This window comes from Sminthopsis crassicaudata, chromosome 2, assembly GCF_048593235.1.
Source record: "Sminthopsis crassicaudata isolate SCR6 chromosome 2, ASM4859323v1, whole genome shotgun sequence".
Lineage (NCBI taxonomy): Eukaryota > Metazoa > Chordata > Mammalia > Dasyuromorphia > Dasyuridae > Sminthopsis > Sminthopsis crassicaudata.
In genome coordinates, this window is record NC_133618.1 from 4,758,302 (window position 1) to 4,779,232 (window position 20,931).

General features: G+C 45.1%; 1 protein-coding gene across 1 annotated transcript; it reads right to left on the reverse strand.

The window, feature by feature from the left end:
• Positions 1-415: 415 nt before the first annotated feature.
• On the reverse strand, positions 416-3,095 carry LOC141552551 (nonsense-mediated mRNA decay factor SMG5-like). Its single transcript, XM_074284679.1, has 4 exons — positions 2,490-3,095; positions 1,955-2,433; positions 1,315-1,759; positions 416-1,222 (listed from the first exon to the last, which is right to left on the reverse strand). The coding sequence occupies exons 1-4, from the start codon at positions 3,093-3,095 to the stop codon at positions 416-418; spliced, it is 2,337 nt and encodes a 778-aa protein (XP_074140780.1).
• Positions 3,096-20,931: the final 17,836 nt, after the last annotated feature.

The following is a 20,931-nucleotide window of genomic DNA, read 5'->3' on the forward strand; positions in this document are numbered from 1 at the left end:
GCAGCTCCAGTCGTGCTCCGTGCCTGGGTTGAAAGGGCACAAGGGGACAAACAGATTTGGGAAACCCTGGGAAAGGCTTCCGTGAGCCGGCGCCCATCAGAGTGAGCACAAACAGAGCTTTGTGCACAGTCACAGCGATGGGGTCCAAGAACCAGTTCTCAGCCGGGCGGAGATGCAGGCCCATTCCCAAGGACTCCGGCTGAAAGACCCTCTAGAGAAAAACCAAAGGAAACGAAACGAAACCAAAAAACGAAAAACAAAACCAAACAACAACAAAACCCGAAGGAGAACGGATGAGAATCAGGCAGACTTTTAAAAAACACGTTTCTTTGTCTTGGCTTGGCTTGGGTTGGGGGGGGGGGTTGGGAATTCTTTAAAAACACATCCATGCGGATGCATGAATGAAATGTTGCCCCTAAGACCCTGTGAGCTCCGTGCTCCGGCTGAGGGCCTTCCAGCGAGTGTAGAAGGGGAGGACGTGCTCGATGGCCACCCCCGCCTCGTGCGCAGCCTCGAAGGCCGAGCTCAGGGGAGGGGACAAGGGCCCGGCCCCCGCCAGGTCCAGAGCCGTGAGGACGGTCACCATCCCCCTGGCGCTGTCCGCCTCCTCCCCGACGGCGCGCAGCAGCTCCCCGTAGCCGCGGAGGATGCTGTGGAGGTTCCAGGCAGCCGCGTTTTCTCCTCCTATCTTGGGCCACCTCCACTTGCCCCGCACTTGCACCTGGCACCGAAAGCGCCCGTTCCTTTGCTTCAGCTGCTCTTCCAAGAACCGCAGGGCGAACCGGGCCGGGGCCTCCTTCTTCCTCCGGTCCAACTCGTCGATCACGATCCTGGGTACTATGAGCACGAACCTCCCGCTCTGGGCCATCTCCCGCACGAGGGGCAGGTGCTGCCACAGAGCCACGGCGTCTGGGATGAGGTAAGGGGAAAGGGCCGTCTGAATGCGGAGCAGCCGCAGGGCCGTCTCCATGGACTGCACTTGTCTCTGCAGCTGGGCCGGACCTTCCCGGGCCGGGGGCGGCGCCCCTTTCTCCCGAGCCTCCCCCGAAGGAGGAACCGTCCAGAGAAAGAGGCCCAGCTTCGGATCGAACACGACGAGACTGTCAGGCAGGTGGGCAGCGAAGTGGCCAAACGTGCGCAGGACGCAGGCGCGCAGAGCCACGTCTTCCCTGGAAAAAGTGGGAAACACGTCGAGGTCAAAGTTTAAGCTCGCGTGGGCAGCCTGGAAGGGGAGGAGGGAGCGCAGGATGGTGTCCTCCAGGAGGGGCATAGAGATGGGGGGGCTGGGCCGCTCAAAGTGGGGGAGCAGCTCGCGGAGCCGGGGGGGGCAGCCCGAGGTGGGGGGTTTCCGAGCTCCTGGGCGCTGGGCAGCAGGTTGAGCAGCAGCAGCAGGTCCCTCCAGAGGCCCGGCCACGCGCGCATGCTGAGGGCGCTGAGGGCCGGCTCGGTGAGCAGCCACTGCAGGACGACCCGGAGAGCCGGGAGCAGCCCTTCTGCGCACAGAATGTCCAGCCGCTCTTGCAAAGCCTGGGAGTTGGGCAGGGTCCACCTGCTGTAAATGGCGTTTTCCTCCGAGGCTCTCTCCTCTTCTCCTTTTTCTGAGGCTACTTCGCTGAAGCTGCTGTCCGAGTCGGGGAGCGAACAGAAAGAAACGTCCCCCCAATCTTCGCCGTCGTCTAAGACATGGTAGGAGTCCCGGGGGAGTCCCGGCTCCCGTCCGGCTCCCAGACTTCCATGGACTCGCTGTCCTCCCAGGAATCTTCAGGGCAGGAAGGTGGAATGGAGAAACGCGGCTCCTGATCGCTCTCTGGGAACTCGCCGACGAAAACCGAGACGGAGTGGGGAGCGGGAAACTCTGGTCCCGGTTCTCCCTCTTCCAGCCAAGGCTTCTCAGGCTCCTGCGTTTCGTCCCTCCCTGGCGCCACCCGGCTGTGCAGCGCCTCCCGGATGTTGCCCGCCCACCAGACGCACGATATGAGAGAAGAAAACCAGGCTGAAGGAGATGGCCGTGTGGCTCAGTTCCGAGCCGGCTCTCTTCAAGTTCTCCAGAGTCAAGAGGCAGAGGATGACCATTTGGAAGACCAGTTGATTTGGCAAGAGCGAGGAGCCATGCCCCTGCTCCGTCCCCGCTCTCCTGGCCCAGCCTTGCCCGGCTTGGATCGACAGGTGGGAGAGACACAGCTGAAAGTCCTCCAGGACCCTCCCGCACAGCCTCTCCAGCGCCGGGTGTCTTCTGCCTTGGGGCGTCAGGAGGCTCTGGAGATACATAAAGCTGACCAGCAGCCTTCTCACATCTTCCCGCGCCTGGTGCTCTGGACCTAGTTTCCCCAGCGGAACACTCGGGAGCTGTCTGTATTCCTCCTGAATCTTCAGATAGATCTGCTCCAGACCCAGGAAGGCTGCAGCGTGGGGGACTTTGGAATGGATGCAACACTGATAAAAACACGTGGCCTCGACGTAAGAAAATTTAGCTCTCCGGACAGAGTTGCCAGGTGCACGAAGGGCAAGCCCAGGTCGGGTATGAGCGACAGAGCTCGGTAGTAGTAGAGCTTAGCTTGCTCCTCTCCCTCGGAGGCCGTGAACTCCCTCAGATAGTGGTACAAGTCTCCAATCCGAAGCAGACAAAGATGGCAGAACTTCCTGGCCCAGTCCATCTCTTCTGCGGAGGGAGAGCCCGCCCTCCTCGCTTGGCTCCCAGGCTGGCTGGAAGGCCAGTAGATGTAGTTTTCCAATTGCAGCTCGAACTGTGCTTGCATAGAAAAGAAAAGGCAATGATAGACATGAATTCCATTTTTGAGGTGCTCCCGGTAAGCACCTTCTGGGCCCCAAGCGTCCATAAGGGCTCCCCTGGTCTTCCGGAGGGTTTGCAGATCGTAGTACACTTTCCTCCACAGCAGCTCTTCCGCGACCATCCCATAATATCGTGGGCTCAGCAGGATGAGGCAAACGGCAGATTGTTCCAGTTGGCTCCTCAGGGCCGCATTCTGGGGCTGGAAAACTTCTTGGTGGGCCGTCTCCCTCGCGAGGAGGGCGTCCAGCTGCTGTGCTGATCCCACCATCTTCAGGAGAAGTCCTTTGGTTTGGTTGAGTTCCATAGTTCCAGATCGCTCTTCACGCGTCGCTTTGGTAACTGGCTCAGTGAGCTCCAAGTCCGCTCTCCCCAGAAAATCAGGGATCTCCTCAGGGAAAGAAAGGGAGACCGAGAGAACCCGTCCTCTCCCTAATCGGCGCAGTGAAAATCAAGAACACTTTTCCCAAAAAAATCACGAAAGGGAGACCGAGAGAGAACTATCTCGTCACTTACCTAGTGCAGTGAAATCCAAGTCCACTCTTCCTAGAAAATCACGAATCTCTTCAGGGAGAGAACCAGTCCGTCACCAGTGCAGTGAAAGAATGACAAGCCCGCAGGCAGAACCTGCTTTATATACTCCTCCTCCACCACTTCCTCCTCCTCCTCCTCCTCATCCTCCTCCTCCTCCTCCTCCTCCTCCTCCTCCTCCTCCTCCTCCTCCTCCTTTTTCAAAATTGACCCTAGCAAAACTTTTCCCCCTCTCCTTCCCCCACCTCCTCCCCTTGTAGTCCAAAAACATGTTAAATATGTTAAAATACATGTTAAATCCAATATATATACAATTATCGTGCTTGTGAAGACTAGGAGACCCACTCCGGGCCTGTATCCCAAAGAAATAAAAAGCAAAATAGAAAAACATCTATTTGTGCAAAATATATCTACAACCGTTCTGTAAAGCATTGGAGTGGAGGCATCGCCCCTCAAGTGGGCAGCTCCAGTTGTGCTCCGTGACTGGGTTGAAAGAATTCTAAAAGGGGACAAACAGATTTAAGAAAACCCTCGGAAAGACTTCAATGAAATGAGGCAAAGCAGAGTGAGCAGAAACAGAACTTTGGCCACAGTCACAGCGATTTGGTCCAATGATCCAGTCTGAACAAATTGTCTCAGCAGTGCGGAGATGCAGGACGATTCCAAAGGAGTCTGCATGAAAGATGCTATCCCCTCTAGAGGAACAGCCAAACCAAACCCCAAAACAAAAGGAAAATGAAGGAGAATCAGGCAGACTTTTAAAAAACTCTGCCTTTTTTCAACTCAGACTTTTTAAAAACTCATTTCTTTCTCTGGGGTTGGGGTGGGAGGAGGGGAAGCAGGTACTTAAGGAAGTGCTCAGTCCCGGAAAGTCCCTGAAGATGTAAACTCTTGGCACAGTTTTCAGAGTGCCCCTTGAAGGCCTGTTCCTAGTCCCAAAACACTGTTTAGAAAAAAACAAAACAAAACAAAACAAAACAAAACAAAACAAAACAAAACAACCTTTATTGTCACCACTAAAAAGAAAAAAAAAAGATCATTTTCATTTTTTTATTTGTTTATTTTTGGATTGATATAGACTTGGTAATAGTATTGCTGATCAAAGGGTTTGCGGTTTTACAGCTTTTTGGGCACAGCGCCAAAGTAATCCCCAGACTGGTGCGAACAATATACACCTTCCAGGACTTTGCCCCAGGTGCTTTGCTCCGAGCACATAAAGCAGGGTTCTGCCTGCCGGCCACTCATTCCTTCCCTGCACCAGTTAGGTGAGGGACGGGTTCTCTCCGTCTCTCTTCTGTTCAATTAAATTCAACTCAATTCTGTAAATATTTATGAAGAGCTGGAATGTCCTGGTCCTGAATTGGTCAGGCAAGCCCATGTCTTCTGAGTCCCAGCCTTCCCTATGCTTCTGCACACATCCCCCAGATGTGCTATTCAATGCAAGGAAATGCAAAAAGCCAGAGAACCTGGATTCCAGTCCTGGTCTATTAGTGCCTAGCTCTGTACCCCTGGACAAGCTGCCTCTTTCTTTCCTCCTCCTCCTCCTCCTGCTCCTTCTTCTCCTTCTCCTCCTCCTGCTCCTTCTCCTCCTCCTCCTCCTCCTCCTCCTCCTCCTCCTCCTCCTCCTCCTCCTCCTCCTCCTCCTCCTCCTCCTCCTCCTCCTCCTCCTCCTCCTCCTCCTCCTCCTCCTTCTTCTTCTTCTTCTCTCTCTCTCTCTCTCTCTCTCTCTCTCTCTCTCTCTCTCTCTCTCTCTCTCTCTCTCTCTCTCTCTCTCTCTCAAAAGCAAATATTCTCTTCTTTAATTTTTTGTACCACATTTATCTGTGAGATGTTGTCCCCCAGTAGAATGTAAGTCCCTTGGGGCCAGACACTAGATGATTATCCTTGCTGATTTTCAGATGGAAAGCACTTTAGATGCCATTGAACCCATCCTTCACTTTACAGGTAAAGAAAAATGAAGCAGAAGAAATAACAGAAGGGACTTATCAGTGTCTGAGTCCGAATTTCAGTTTATGTCTTTTGGATGTCTAGACAATCCACCATTATTTCAATTCACCGTGGCTTCTGGAACACTGGTTGATTTTTGTCTAACGTAGTAACGTGAGAAGTGTTGTTGGATTGAATCAAATGAGAACCTAGGGAAGGGTGTTAGAATTGGACCAGAGTCCAGTAGGATGTGATCATTCTACTCACAGAAGCTGGCCCTTTGCCTGGCTCTTTCTTTGTCTTGTTAAAAATTTTCGAGACCCACCTCTACCATGAAGTTTTCTTGGATGTCCCTAATTGGGAGTGCTTTCTCTTTCCTCACATTTTCGGGAGACTCTTTTATCTACATTTCTCCTTTGTTTCTCCTATCACATTTGCTCTTATGACCCTTTTATATAATCAGTTCGACAATTTTTAGTAATATAATAATATAATCTTTATATAATGACCCTTTAAAAAAATCTTCACTAGACTCTGGTTCATGGAGTTACAAGAATGTCTGGTACATAGTAGGCGATAAATACTTGGTTTTGAATGAGTTAATTGATCTGGTCAAATTTCATTTTAAAGAGAAGGCAAATAAGGGTCAAAGAGGAGACCTCCGCAGTATTATCTTGGGAACCTTTCATCTTTGGGACATTCACTTCCAAGCACCCCATGGTGCAAAATAGTTGTTCGTTAAAATTGAGTTTTTCATCAATTGGGAATGACTAAACAAACATGATTGTAATGGAACATTATTGTGCTGTAAGAAATGATAAGCAGGATGATTTCAGAAAAAAAAAAAAAACCTGAAAAGATTTATGTGAACTGATACAGAGTGAACAGAAGCACAAGAACATTGTGCACAGTAACAGCCACAGAGTTTGATGAAGAATTGTGAACGACTTAATTATTCTCAGTAATACAATGATCCGAGACAATCCCAAAGCATTCACGATGAAGATACCGTCCACCGCCAGAGAAAGAACTGATATCGATTGAATTCATAAAACCTGCTGTTTTTCACTTTCTTTATTTCCTTTTTTGTCAAGTCTTCTTGTTTTACATAATTGCTCTTGTATCTGATTGTTTACCATCTGGGTGGGGGGAAGTAAGTAGGGGAAGGAGGCAGGGATAGAATTTAGAACTCAAAACTTGAGTTTAAATAAAATAAAATAAATAAAATATAATTTTACATTTATATTATATGTACATAATATAAGTATACACAATATTAATAAAATAAAATAAAAATAATTAAAATGTTTTAAAATTGCAAAAAGTAATTGTATTTCTTCACTTCCATCCCAGGAACATGGTGGTTTGGAAGCCAGATTCTGGATGGGAAGAAGGCATACAAATGTTCCAGAAAATGGGCAATAGGGGAACACCGGATGAAACATGGGGGATTCCTTGGGGGTGAATGTGGAGCGTAAGAAGAATACAAGTCCTCCCTGGAGCGCCAACCTTAGAGTCACAGAATCCCAATTCTGTCACCTCTCACTTGTGTGACCCCTGGCAGATTGTGTCACTTTCTCGGGCACTCAGTTCCCTTGAGGGGGTTGGAATAGTGGCAAATTAATTTCTCAAGTACTACAGCCTCCCCCCACCAAAAAAAAAACCCTCTTAGTAAGATCTAAGGTGAATAATTTAATGTTCCTGGACTTATTTCCTCGTCTAAGCTTTCTTCCAGCTCCAGGCCTCTGATCCTATGATCCCTCTCCTCTAAAGGTAGAACAAGGATGGGACACAAGGTTGGGAAGGAAATTCCCATTTCTAATGACAGTGTCTGGATCCCCATAGGGATGAAGAGACACATTAATAGAACATCAGACTGGCCCATGAGAGCATAAATGCTTGTTAAATTACTGACTGATTAATAAATGAACTTTAGCGGGCATATGTACAATTTCTCCCACAGTTCGGGGTACATTGGACAGAGCTCTGCTCTTGGATTCAAGACCAGTTTACTGCAGTCAATAGTTTCCTTCGGATTGGACAAGTCACTTCCCCCCTTTCTCCTCAATTTCTTCATCTGTAAAGAGAATGAAATGGTGAACCACTCCAAGATCTTAGCCAAGAAAGCACCAAATGCGATCACCAAGAGTTGGACACATTTTAATTGACTGAAGATCACCACCACAAAGCTGTCTACTAAGAAATAGTTAGGGAGACCCATAGCCACCTAAGATGATTATTGACTCTAGCATGGAGGGCCTGTGATCTCAGCAAAATGTCTGACTACATGACCAATGACCCTCCCTCCTTTATGGATTATAAGATCCATGAGGCAGGGTCTGGCTTTGCCTTTGTATCTCCCCCATGTCTTAGCAGAGAGTCTTAGTGAGACTTCATCAGTTAGGATTAGAGTTAGCTTTGTGGAATGAAGGCATGAAGAGCCCCCTCTCTGGGCTTACCCTCTCGATTCCAGCTGGACCAGCCATATGGGAGTCCAAGGGCAAATGACTATTTCTTTCCCTTAATATTCGAGGCAATCGAGGTTTAGTGCTTTTAATACTATTGTTCATAAGTAACCCACAAGCATTTAACTAGTGTTTCTATTAAGCTCTGGTGATATAAGTACAGAGAAAGGTAATGAGCCCCCATCGGTGTATCGCTCAATATCATATAACCAGTTCATATCCCTCTAATAATAATTAACACCAATCGGATTTTACAAAGAAATATTTACTGAGAAAACAGAGCAAGGTCCGAAGTAGAACATCTTCCCAAACCGAGAGGTTCACATCATCCCTACACTCCCACTGAGTTCTAGAAAAACTTGACTCAGCCTGAAAATGGTTGTTTAAAAAATCGTCACCTAATTTTGTGCTTCTTTATGGAATCCCCTCACGTTCACTTCTGGAGATGACATAACTGTGGACAAGGTGAATTGCTCTCTTGCTTCTGTGGGATGGGTCTTTGATGGGTTGAGTCAAGTAGGTCACTCCTTGGGGCTGTCCTTGGGGAGTCCTCCCTGGTTCCTGGCTGCTGATGTGAGCTGTGATAGCTTGATGGATCACGCCATCTCACCAGGCACCTGGGTGCTGTCATCTCAGTATATTCATTCCCAGCAATCATTTCTTCTCAAAAGCCATCAGAGAAGAGAGAGAGAGAGAGGAGACAGAGGCAGAGACAGAGAGACAGAGACAGAGACAGACAGACAGACAGACAAAGAGGCAGAGAAAGAGAAAGGAGACAGAGAAAGAGATAGCGAGACATAGAGAGAGAAGGAACATTTGCTGTGTGCCTAGCACACCCTAAGCCCTAGGTTAGAAAAATAAGAAAACAAAATGGTACTTCTCTGGAACAAACCTACAAAGACTGGAGGGGAGCAGGAGAACAAGGGGCCTGTGGAGAGAGGCTTGAGGGTCCCAGTAGCCCGGTGGGGAGGTGGGTCAGAGGGTGGACAGCATGACTGGGGAGTTGCCACTACTCATTGGTCATTGTGCACAGTGACCCTCCATTGTGTGCAATGTCCCCGGCTGAGGGAACACATCCCTGCAGCATCCAAAAATCTCAGCTCCCCAGATCGCAGTTGTTCAGAATTCCTCCCTGAAGGAATTGGAGAGGATTCCCTGGCCATCTAGTCTACCTCCTCCCTGACCGACAAACCCTTACAGAATATTCCCAACAAGGGATCATCCAAGGTCTTCTGGGAAACATCCAGGAAGGGGGACCCCGCCTTCCACTCTGGAACAGCTCTCCCCTCTGAGAAGTTCCTTCCCACACCCGGCCTCCTAGGGCCTCTTTGTAACTTCTCTTCATCACTCCTGGGGCCAAGCAGAGCAAGATTAAACTGACTTCTATTCCTCAAAGGCTGTTCCATTATCCACCTTCCATCCCCTAGAACCTAGAATTTTAGGTTCTAAAGTTCTCTTCTAGCTCTGACATTCTATGTTCTAAGTTTTCCTCTAGTTCTGACATTCTATGTTCTAAATTCCACCCCCAGCTCTGATCTTTATTCTATGTTCTAAATAATTCTGACATTCTACATTCTGAGCTCTGTCCCAGATCTGGACTTCTCTGTTTTAAGCACCCACACACATAGCTCTTACACTATGTTCCAAGGTTCTTTTCAGCTCTAAATTGTTCTAAAATATTCTCATGCTCTTGTTCTAAGATTCATCCAAGATCTAAGGTTCTAGGATTCTCTTTCCCAAGAGAGAGCAGATAAGTATTTATGGACATTAGCATTATCAGCACTTTGATGGAAATAAAGGAAGCTGGAACACCTCAGGGTCCCTGTGCCAATGAATGGTTATTCTTGCTGTCCAAGGTAGGACTTTGGTCCTTCATCATCTCAAGTCAATGAGAACCTCTCATAGCATCCAATGCACTTTTATTTTTCTTTCAAACCTCCTTTGATTCCCTTCCCCTGGAGGGTCTTTAGTAAGAATAGCCATTGGGCTATTCCTGAACAACCTTAGCTGCCATTAGAGTGGCTCAGTGGAAATGGCTGAGGACCCATTCTTAAGCTTATGGGGACTTCACAATGGATAGAAGGACAAGAGCAGTAGACCCAAGGCTGGTTCTAGGTACATCATAATTGTCTGAGCTGATGATTGGGATGGCTAAAGAATGTATGACACAAAGAGTTTGGTAACTTGCCCAACCACACAGCTGGGAACTCTCTGAGGTAAGATTTGAACCCAGGGATTCCTGACCCAAAAAGTGCAATACTCTACTCTCTCAGCCACACTGCTTCTAAAGCTCTATGACATTGGGTAAGAGCAGTTCTCTTCCTAAGATCCATTTTCCTCATTTCAAAAATGGGGATAATAATTGGTGCGATCCCTGTCTCATTGAGTGGGTGTGTGATTGAATCTCAGTAAAATACAAATTGAATGATCACTATGGCTTTTGGTAAAAATAAAATCTGAATCGTATTCAGCGTTTTAGGATTTGCTTTACTCTTCCACTAAAGTGAGCTCACAACACACTAATTAAGCACTTATTTCCTCCAGATATCACATTCTTTGGAGGAAAGGTGGAGATAGGATGAGTTTCCTCCATAAGTTTCCATTCTGCTGGAGGAGGGGGAAACATCTAGGATCTCAGTAATATAGACATCACCTCCATGATGCAGGTTACGGCCCTTCAAGCAAGAACCTTGTCCATATCTTCATCAGAGAAGGTCCATCTAATGCAATGAGGGCCTTGATTCCTCTGGATATTGTCAGAGTCGCCAGGGGAACCATACGGGCTGCTGTAGTCCAGCTCTCAACATTATCCTGTGACCAGTTCATCTTCCACACCATTCTTAGATGACATCCTTCATTGTGCATTGGCTGAGTGGCTGATGCTGCTTTTTCTTTGCAGATTCCCTTTGGTACGTGTCACAACCTGCTCATACCCAGCATCCACCTCTTCTTTGACCTCTGGGAGATACTCATTTTTAATTCCTTGGAGGCTTTAGTATTCTATGACTCACAATCATTCAAGCAGCCTGAGAGAATCTTGGCATTGAGAATGTGAGCTTTTATTCCAAGGAGACATTGGGGGTGTTTAAAAGAGCTTTGCAATGTCCAAAACATTTCAGATTATTCTTTTTCTGTTTCATTCGGGACCTAACTCAAGGTCATTTGCTGGGTGTGACCAACTGAGACAGAGATACAGAGAGACAGAAGCAGAGATAGGCAGAGAGACAGAGACAGAGATGAGAAAGAAAGTGAAATAGAGGCAGAGTCACATAAACAGAGAGAGAGAAGGATGGAAAAAAGGAGAGAAGAAGGCAAAGGGAGGGAGGGAGGGACAGAGAGACAAAGAGTAAAAGGCAAATAGGCAGAGACAAAACCAGATAGGGTTAGAGAGGAAGACAATAAATACTTGCATACAAGCTCCACGGGTTGTCCATCTAACAATAATCCAGACAATGAGCATTTTTGATCCACTTGGGTTTTTTTTCGGTCCCAAGCTCTCCTGAGTGGCTACAAACCATGTCCAGTTAGTTATTCAATAAACATTTATTAAGTCTCTACTATTTGCCACGTACCATGCTAAGCCCTGGGGAAAAGAAGGCACAAACATACCCTTTTCCCTCTAGTGGGGGAGACAACCTGTAAACGCCCATGTCCGTGCGAGGCATCTCTGCAATCAGCATGGAGTCATCCATGAAGAACAGCATCCTCCTCATCCTCAGAGGATGGTCCTTCCACTTCTATCTTCGGCCTCCCCTTGATGATGGCAAACACCTAAGACAAGCTTCAGGCACCCGGTTTTACACCCCAGCTGGTACCAATGACCAGAGAGCTGCTGAACAAGCTTCTTTCTTCTCTTAAGAAAGCTGGAATAATTTTCACTTAAACATGGGCAACCCCCATTATTGTACAGGCTCCAAAGTTTTATGTCATTGTCTTGGACATATATGTGTATATAACCAGCAGTTCATAAGCCCAACTTCTTCCCACCTAATATTCTCTTCATCTTCCCACTAATTATGTGATGGTAAAAGTGGGATGTCTCTTGCAAAGGCCTGTCTGCTCACTACTAGTGAGCGCCTCTTCCAGTCATGACTTTAATATGTGTTTATTAATCTCGTGAACATTTGTGTAGGTGGAAAACTAGAACTCGCAGAAGTTGGCGGTAGATGTCTCATTTTATTGTACAAAGTCCAAGCAACTTTTCTATTTCTTGATGGAGTAGCGTAGGATTCAAGCTTCAAAAATCCTGGAAACCACTTTGTTCAGAACCTTCCTTTTTACCAAGATGACATCTAAGTCGAAGAGAGGGTGAGTCTCGGCTCACACGGCCCGCAATCAACAGAAGCAAGTGTGTAACTGAAGCCAGTTCTCTCCATGGGACTGTCCTGCTCCTTTCTTCCCCATGACTTCTCCATCAAAGCTGCAATTGCCTCCCAGCTTGTCGCCTTCAGCCTGGATCTCTTGTCTAGGCTTTTTATCTTTCCAATATCTTTCTACTCCAACAGACATTCAGTAGTGTAATGGTTAAGTCCAAATGTGATGAGCCTTTTCTCTTTGATGATAAAGAGATTCTGCAGATCTTTCACATTCTCTTTTGTTTGTTTCTTGCTTCTGATAAAATCTTCAAATACTCTGAGGATGATTTGACCTGGATCTTTTGCCAAGCTTTCTTTAAGCTAGTTTTCCCTTTCACTATTGCTCATTGACTCATTATTTGATATTGCTTATCATCCTTTCTCTAGAAGACTTGACAAATATGTTTATATTCCAAACCTGCCTCATCCTTGCTCGCCATAGCTCTCCACTTATCAACTGTCAAGCCAAGATATATTTATTAAGCACTTTGTGCCAAGCATCTGGAATACAAATACAAGTAGAAATATTGCTCTCAAGTAGTACACATTCTAATGAGGTGAAACAATACATAAAAGGAAACTGGAAAGGAGAAGAGATGAGGGAATTAAATTAACTTATAAACCAAGTGTTTGCTGATTGAGGCTCTTCTAATCTTGTGTCATTTGATTTATAACTATTAAATTAGCTTAGTGCAGTGCCTGGCACATAGTAGGTACTTATTAATGAATGAGTGATTAAAATTTCTCTATATTTTTCAATTATTAAAAGCATTTAAGTGTTACTTTCTTCTCAGTATTTGCTTTACTTCTTCCTTTTACAAAGTTTCACGGAGTTCACAGCTTTGTACCATAAAATGAAAGGAGGCCAGGATATTTGTTTATTAAATATTGCAGAGCTGTCTCACCATGATTGATTTTTAAAAAAGAAATTTCTGCACAACAGTACTGTAATTGATATGCACATGTTTTCCTCCCTCCAAATCCCAATTTTGTCATCAATAACTTCCACAAATAATTCCAATCGAAATGATATTAATTGTATGCCATATTTTTCCCCTGAGTTTTACTCTTTCCTCTAGCTTTGTGCTAATTCTGATCCTGGCTCTAAATCTCAGTGCACACAGACAGATGATTCAGAAATGAAGCTCACACTAGTAACCAAATTGAATGCTGTTAGTCAATTGTCTAGCACTTTCTGATAAGAAGTCTTGTAAAGGTGTTCAGCTTTTGTTCTTGTGGTAGTAGTAGTAGAGGTAGTAATAGTAGTAGTAGTAGTGAGGGAGTGAGGAGAATGATAGACATAGTAGTAGTAGTAGTAGTAGTAGTAGTAGTAGTAGTAGTAGTAGTAGTAGTAGTAGTAGTGGTAGTAGTAGGTAGTAATAGTGATAATAGTTCATAGTGGCAGTAATGGTAGTAATGGTAGTAGTAGTGGTGGTGATAGGGATTGGGTGGGAATGGTAGAAGTAGTAGTAGTAGTTGTTGTAGTACTAATAGTAGTAGAAATGATAGTAATAGTAGTAGTGGTAGTAATGGTAGTAGTAGTGGTGGTAGTGATAGAAGTAGTGGTAATGAGGGTGTGTGGGGATGGTAGAAGTAGTAGTAATACTAGTAGTGGTAGTAATAGCAATAATGATAGTAGTAGTGGTAGTAATGGTAGTAAGATGTGTACAAAGACTGTGACCCTGTGTTGCAAGAATCAGCCACACAAATCACATTGTAGACTCTTCGGTTCACAAGTGTCCTTGCTCAGACCTGCAGTAGAGCCTGGAGGACCTGCAACATCGTCCCTCCTCCTTTTCGGAATATCTCAATACATCTCGCCAAGGCCATGGCAGCATGGTCCGGGGGCTGGAGAGTTGCCATAGAGACAGGGAGAGCAGTCCCAGTCCTGCTGCTTTCACCCTGGCTGTGTGTCCCTGAAAAAATCACTCCCAGTGACCCCATCTCTCAGTTCTCGAACAACTCTGAACATAAGTTGCAGAGAAGAGGCTGGCCTGTATGGATGGAACAACTTCCCTAAACATGGAATTGCTGGTCACCAGTGATGCCTCAGCTTCAGCATCCTTCTGATCCCTTCTAAGGAAGACTCCAATGTCCACAGCAAGTCCTACGGATCCCTGTGGCAATAAAAGTCTTCTTCTCCCCATGGATCTCACAGAGCTTTGTATTCTGTACCTCCGAAGAATGTATCATGCATTATGTATTATAGTCATCTATTTGTATCGGTTTCTCATTTCTTTACATGACTGGTGAGCTCCAATGAACCTTTCTGTTTTGCAAAGGGCTCTAAAACATCCTTTATTAGTTATTTGATTTTTCACTTCATATTTATGGGAAAGGGGGAGAGAGAAAAATGAAGCAATAAAGACAAATGGCTTTGAAAAACGAGCTAGGCTCTCTCCATGAAAATTCCCAGAGATATCCAAAATCGATACACAACTAACACGAATATATATGACCAAAAGTCGCTGTTAGATATATCAGAGGTAAAAAGATTTGAATGAACAGTTTTCAAAGGAAGAATTCCAAACTAACAGCTAATATATAGTATTACGTGTGTGTACATCTATCAATAGAAATTTCTTGGATCACTCCCATGGCTTATCACGTTTACACACGTGCTGCCGCGTGAAGAGAAAAATCTCACAACCATTGAATGGACCCACTACAATCTCAGGGAGACCCTCATTGCTGCTCAACAATCCATACCACCCTTGCCAGCTCACTCTCCCACTCTCCTCAATGGCTCTTTGATGGCTTTCCGTCCCTCTTCAAAGCTTCCATGACTCCCCTAACCCCCCCATCCAAGAACCTTGATTCACAGTTTACAGAAAAACAGCTGAGTCCATTGGCCATGAGCTCCCTTTTTTCCTCTCTTCCTATTTCCTGTCACCCAGAGGCCTTCTGCCTCCCTCTCCTCTTTCATCCCTGTCTCACATAAAGAGGCAGCCCTCCTCCTTGCCCAAGCCAACCCATCTACTAGTTCAAGTGACCCTATTCCATCCCATTTCTTCCAACATATCACCCACTGTGACACTGCCATTTTTTCACTGACCTTCCTGTCTATTGGTTCCTTCCTTATTGCCTATAAACATGACATCATATCTCCCCATCCTCAAAAGCGCACCCCTTCATCTTTCTATCCCTGCTACCTATTGCTCTATATTTCTTCTGCCTTCTGTGTCAACACTTCTTGAGAAGACCAGGCACAGTAGGTGCCTCCACTTTCTCACCTCTCATTCTCTTCTGCTAACCCTTATAATCTGCTTCCAACCTCATCACTCCACCATTAACCCACTTCGGGACTATTGCAATAGCTGCCAAAGAGCCTTCTTGCCTCAAATCTCCCCCTACTCCAGTCTATCCTCTATTCAACCACTAACGGGACTTTTCCTAAAGAGCAGATGTGATTAACTCACCCCCTACTCAATAAATTTCAATGGCTCCCTGTTATTTCCAGAGTCAGACACAAAATCCTGTTTAGTGTTCAGCCTTCATAACAACTGTTTTCTGGTAAACCTTTCCAGTCTTACTCTTTACTCCCCACCACATGTCCTCCATGACACTGGATTGCTTACTTTCCAAAACAATTTCTTGGCTCTAGGCATTCTCTCTGGCTCATAGCCAGAATTCTCTTCCTCCTCATCTCTGCTCTCTGACTTTCTTAAGTCCCAACTGAAACCTCATCTGTGGGAAGTCATTCCCAACCCCTCTTAATTCTAGTCACTTCCCTCTGTTAATTATTTTCTATTAATCCCATATATATTTGGCTTTATACGTATTTGCTTGTATACCATCTGCTCCCTTGGACTGCAAATTTCTTGTTTTATTTATTTGTTTTTATTTTCAATATGACTTTTTAGTCATAAGTTAGTTTTCAACATTTACCCTTGCAGATCCTTGTTTTCCAAATGTTTCTCCCTCCATTCCTCCACCACCTCTCCTACACAGCAAGTAATCCAATATGTGTCAAACACTAAACAATTCTACACATATTTCCAGATTTATCATGCTGCATAAGAAAAATGAGACCAAGAAGGAGGAAAAATGAGAAAGAAAGAAAAAGCAAGCAAACAAGAACAAAAAGGTGAATATATTATGTTGTGATCTACATTCAGTCCCCATAGGACTCTCTCTGGAAATGGCTCTCTCCATCACAAGTCTATTGAAATTGTCCTGAATCACCTCATTGTAGAAAAGAGCCACGTGCATCAGAATTGATTATCTCATAATGTTGTTGCTGTATATGATGCTCTCTTGGTTCTACACATTTCACTTAGAATTAATTCACATAAGTCTCTCCAGGCCTCTCTGAAATCATCCCACTGATCATTTCTTATAGAATCATCCTATTCTATCACATTCATATACCATAACTGATTCAGCCATTCCCCCACTGATGGGCAGCCACTCGGTTTCCAGTTCCTTGCCACTTTTACAAAAAAAGGCTACCACAAACATTTTTACCCTTGTGGATCCTTTTCCCTTTTAATATCTCTTTGGATACAGACCCAGACTGCAAATTCCTTGAAGGCAGGGACTCATTTGCCTCTTTTGGTATCCCCAATTCTTAGCCCAGTACTTGATCTAGAGTAGGCTCTTTAGAAAGTCTTATTGACTAACTTGATAAATGTTTGCTAATTATTTGAACTATTAAATCTTCCACTAGCACACAATCCCAGCATATGCAAAGTGCAACTAATGAATTATTCCTTTAAACTTTCTTCTCTTCTCAATGTGTCTCTTTCTGTTCACAGCCCCATCATCCTTTGAGGCACTCAGCTTTCAAACTTCTATATCTCAATATGCTGGAAGTTCTTCAGACCTATTAATTCTAATTGATCAGTAATGAGCAGAACCAGCTACACCCAGTGAAAGAATACTGGGAAATGAGTGTGGACCACAACATACCATTTGCACTCTTTCTTTTATTGTTTGCTCGCATTTTTGTTTTTCTTCCCAGGTTATTTTTACCTTCTTTCTAAATCCGATTTTTCTTGTGTAACAAGACAACTGTATAAATATGTACATGTATATTGTATTTAACATATATTTTAACATGTTTAATATGTATGGGACTACCTGCCCTTAGATGGCAGGTGGAGAGAAGGAGGGGAAAATTGGAACAGAAGGTTTTGCAAGAGTTAGTGTTGAAAAATTCCCCATGCATATGCTTTGTAACTAAAAAGCTATAATAAAATATTAAAAAGCTATTGATTCTCCTCCAACAACATCTCCCAAAGAGAGTTTTTCCTTTCTTCTTACTACTTCACCAGTCTAAGCTCCCATGTCATGTCTTCTCCCCTCCACATGATCAAAAATATTCCAACCAAAGTAGCTGGTGCTAAAATTGCAGATGGACATGGGTTCCGATGCAGGTGGAGATGGAACCTGATGATTCTCCTCCTCAGGGATCCTTTGGTTCCATTGGTCTATGAATCTCATTACTGGGAGCCTGGAAATGATCAAGGAGCCAACAATGGGCTAAGGAAGCAGGCTGCGTGAGAAAGACTTTCCAGGGGGTGACACTTGTCCTGAAAGGCTGGACAATCTTGGAATAAGCAGAGAAGAGAGGAGACAGAAGGGTATCTCAGGCCATGGGCGGAGCATCAAGGAGATTCATTAGTGCATCACTTTCTCACAAATAAATTTTTATAACCTTCCTTTCAGATTCCATCACTTTCCCAAAATGCCATGCCCCACCCTCTAGATTAGGGACATTGTTCCTTGGACAAATTTAGACGCTCAACAATCGCTCTATTTTGGGGCATCTGAGTCTCAAAACTTGGCGGAGATGAGAATTACAACTGAAATAGAACAACTAATTTTTAGGAATAAACACTGGCTTCTATTTCTGTTTTTGCTTCATTTAAAAAAATGATCATGTCCTAAGGAAAGTCCTCAGAGAAGTCTGCAGATGCTCGGAGGTGGGGAGATAAGGTCCCTCACGCTCCCAACCCATCCTAGCCCAGTGGGGCTAACACAAGGACAGCTGATGGATGTCTACCTCCAAACCTGGGGGTGCAGACAAAGCCTTTTTCCCCTCAACCTGTCCCTGGTGCCTGACGATAAAGCAGTCCCTGGGTTATCTTGCTGTTTCACTAGGCTTGTGCTGTCTTAGCTGTCCTTGGAACATTTGAAGGGATGGGATGGCCCAGGATTTGGGCAGAGGAAGAGTGTTTGAGAATTCAGGAAGGATATAGAGCTGTCAAGAGGAATATATATCCACAAAGCAAGTGATGGCAAAGGCGCTCCCATTTAAGAAAGGTGATCGGACGCTGCCCTGTGAAGACAAAATGAGAACATTGGGGTGCCGGCTTTGAGGGAGGAAGGGAGAGCACCTCCCTGTGCAAGGGGGAAGGAGAGAGGGAGACCCTGAGACTAGACTGCCCACGTGAGGCTGGTATTGAGGAGTGGAGAGGAGCCAGGCGCCATCTTGATATGGGCGGATTATGAGACCCTAATGCAAGACCACAGCCAGAGAGGCTGAGCTGAAGACAAGGATAGAGGATATTTATTCTTATAACTTCAGGCTGAGCTTTGGTGCAGAATTTCTGAATTGCTGCATGATGATAAGAGCTGGCAGAGATCTCTCAATCTGGCTTTCTGTTGCAGTTCTGGCTAGCAAGCCTTGGTTATGGCCCCAGTGAGAGGAAACAAGGACGCAGTGAGGACTCTGATCTTGAGATACAACAACATATCTGTCACTACTTATTACCCATGTGGCCTGAACTTAGGCACTGAGACTCCCCAAAAGGTCATTTCCTCAGCTGTAAAATAGATATTAATCCCCATGCTATTTCTTTAAGGGCTGTTGTAATGATCTAGGGAGAGAAGAAACAGAAAGTGTTTTATGGAGCAGAAAGAGCTCTAGTCACGTAATCCATTGCTAGGAAAACACCACAAAAGGTGGCAAGTTCTTACCTATACCATGGTCTGGAACACTTCAGAGGCTTAATAAATGTTGGTGAATGGAACAAAAGTCAACATTATTTGCCAGAATTCAATAGGATCAAATAGGATGGGATGGGATGGGATAATTCTAGAAAACCCTCCAGAATGAACAAGCAAGAACTTGAAGAAGGAGAAGCCACAGCTCTCTTGCACATTAAATCAGAAAATCTCTGAGATAGAAATGTGCTGAAAACATTTTCATCTTCCACCAGAACAAAAATCTCCCATCCAACATTCTCAATAATAGGCCATCTGGTCCAGAGCTAAGGACCGTAAGGGCTTCTTTTTCAGGCAGTCCATTACAATTTTGGAATACCTCTAATTATTGAGAAATTTTCCCCTGACCTTGAAGATAATTTGTCTCTTTGCAACTCCCCTTCCTACTGAGTCTGTTCTCTGAAGCCAATCAGAACAAGGGAAACACCTCTGCCATATTATGGCTCTTCAGATATTGAAGTATCTGGTTAACCAATTTCTTAAGGATTTATCAAGGCTTCACGATGCTCCAAGTCCTGTCAGAACACTTGAAACAAGAACCATGAGGCCTTTATTCTTCTCTTCTCCAGAATAACCATCCCCAGCTCCTCTAACTGATTCTCCTAGATCATAGATTCCAGAGAAGGTTCTTCATGCTGGGGGCTAGACATTTTCCAACTTATTGACATCCTGTTTCAATCACCAAACATCCCATCCTATCACATGTTGCCTGATGAGGGCATAATGCCAGAGAAATAATTGTTATCTCCTTCATCCTCAATCCCAAGGTGCCGCTCATGAGGCTTTGTTCTCATTAGCCCTGATCAGTCCTCCTAAGCTGCTCCAACACCAAGGTAGTACATGGGGCACTTACAGTCCTCCCTGGCTGCATGGTTGTATGTTTCCAAAAAAGGAGCCATATTCTGCCTGACTGATACTATCTGTGCAAACATGGACAAGGCACCATGTTTATAAAGCTTCATGTCATGAGTGGGTTGGACTAGACAAAGTCCAGTTTGATTTGAGCAGGTAGGTGGCACAGTGGACAGAATACTGGACCTAGAGGCGGGAGGATTCATTTTTCTGAGTTCAAATTCGGCTGTAGGCATGTACTGTGTGATCCTAGGCAAGTCACTTTGCCTTATTCGTCTCAGTTTCCTCATCAGTAAAATGAGCTAGAAAAGTAAATGGCAAATTACCCCAAATGGAGCCCCAGATAGTCCAACACCACTGAAAACGACTGAATTCCAGCTTCAAATATTGTGCTCCTATTAGAATTCCTCCCAGAGGCTGGTGACTGAGCACTTTTTCATCAGTGAATGAAAATCAGAGAAGGAAGTCTAAGATTATAGTATTGTAGCATGAGTCAGGTTACCAAGAGCCCCATTATGGTTCAGCTACATTTATCTCCCATATCCAAGTCCATAAGTCAGCAAGTCATCAGTTTCCATTTGTATAGAAGAAAGTCCAACAAAGGATACTGAGAAATAATGCCCTGGGGAGCGGATACTCTGAGGTCCTGAGTGTTTCACTCTGCAGTGAGCTAAATTTTGGGTCGGTTCCTGTTCCAGTCTGGGAGAGAAATCCGGGCCTGTCCTGTTCACAACTGGTGGTGCAGTGCCGACAGTGCTAGACTTGGAGTCAGCACCCACCTCGAAGACTTGGGCGAGGATCAAATGAGATGATATTTGTAAATCACTTAGCACAGTGGGGGGCACACAGCAGGCACTTAATAAGTACTTATTTTCCTCTCCTTCTGCATGAACTTGGAGTGCCTGCTGATTAGATACCAGTCTTCTCGTTGTCAGTCGCTCTCCTTTTCTATTTTGGAACATAGTTATTTATGGCTGCCATGACATCCTCCTTTGATATCTTAGCATAGAGAGTACCTTGGGCCAGTGGAGTAGAACCTCTCAGAGGTCCAACTGAGCTGGAA

What these genes read in the sequence shown, in the direction of transcription:
- LOC141552551 (XM_074284679.1), bottom strand. Translation starts at nt 3,095, where the DNA reads ATGGAACTCAACCAAACCAAAGGACTTCTCCTGAAGATGGTGGGATCA. An exon ending in GCTTGCCCTTCGTGCACCTG is followed by an intron (nt 2,434 to 2,489) that starts GCAACTCTGTCC and finishes TGTTTTTATCAG; the next exon opens with TGTTGCATCCATTCCAAAGT. An exon ending in ATCGTGCGTCTGGTGGGCGG is followed by an intron (nt 1,760 to 1,954) that starts GCAACATCCGGG and finishes CCTGCCCTGAAG; the next exon opens with ATTCCTGGGAGGACAGCGAG.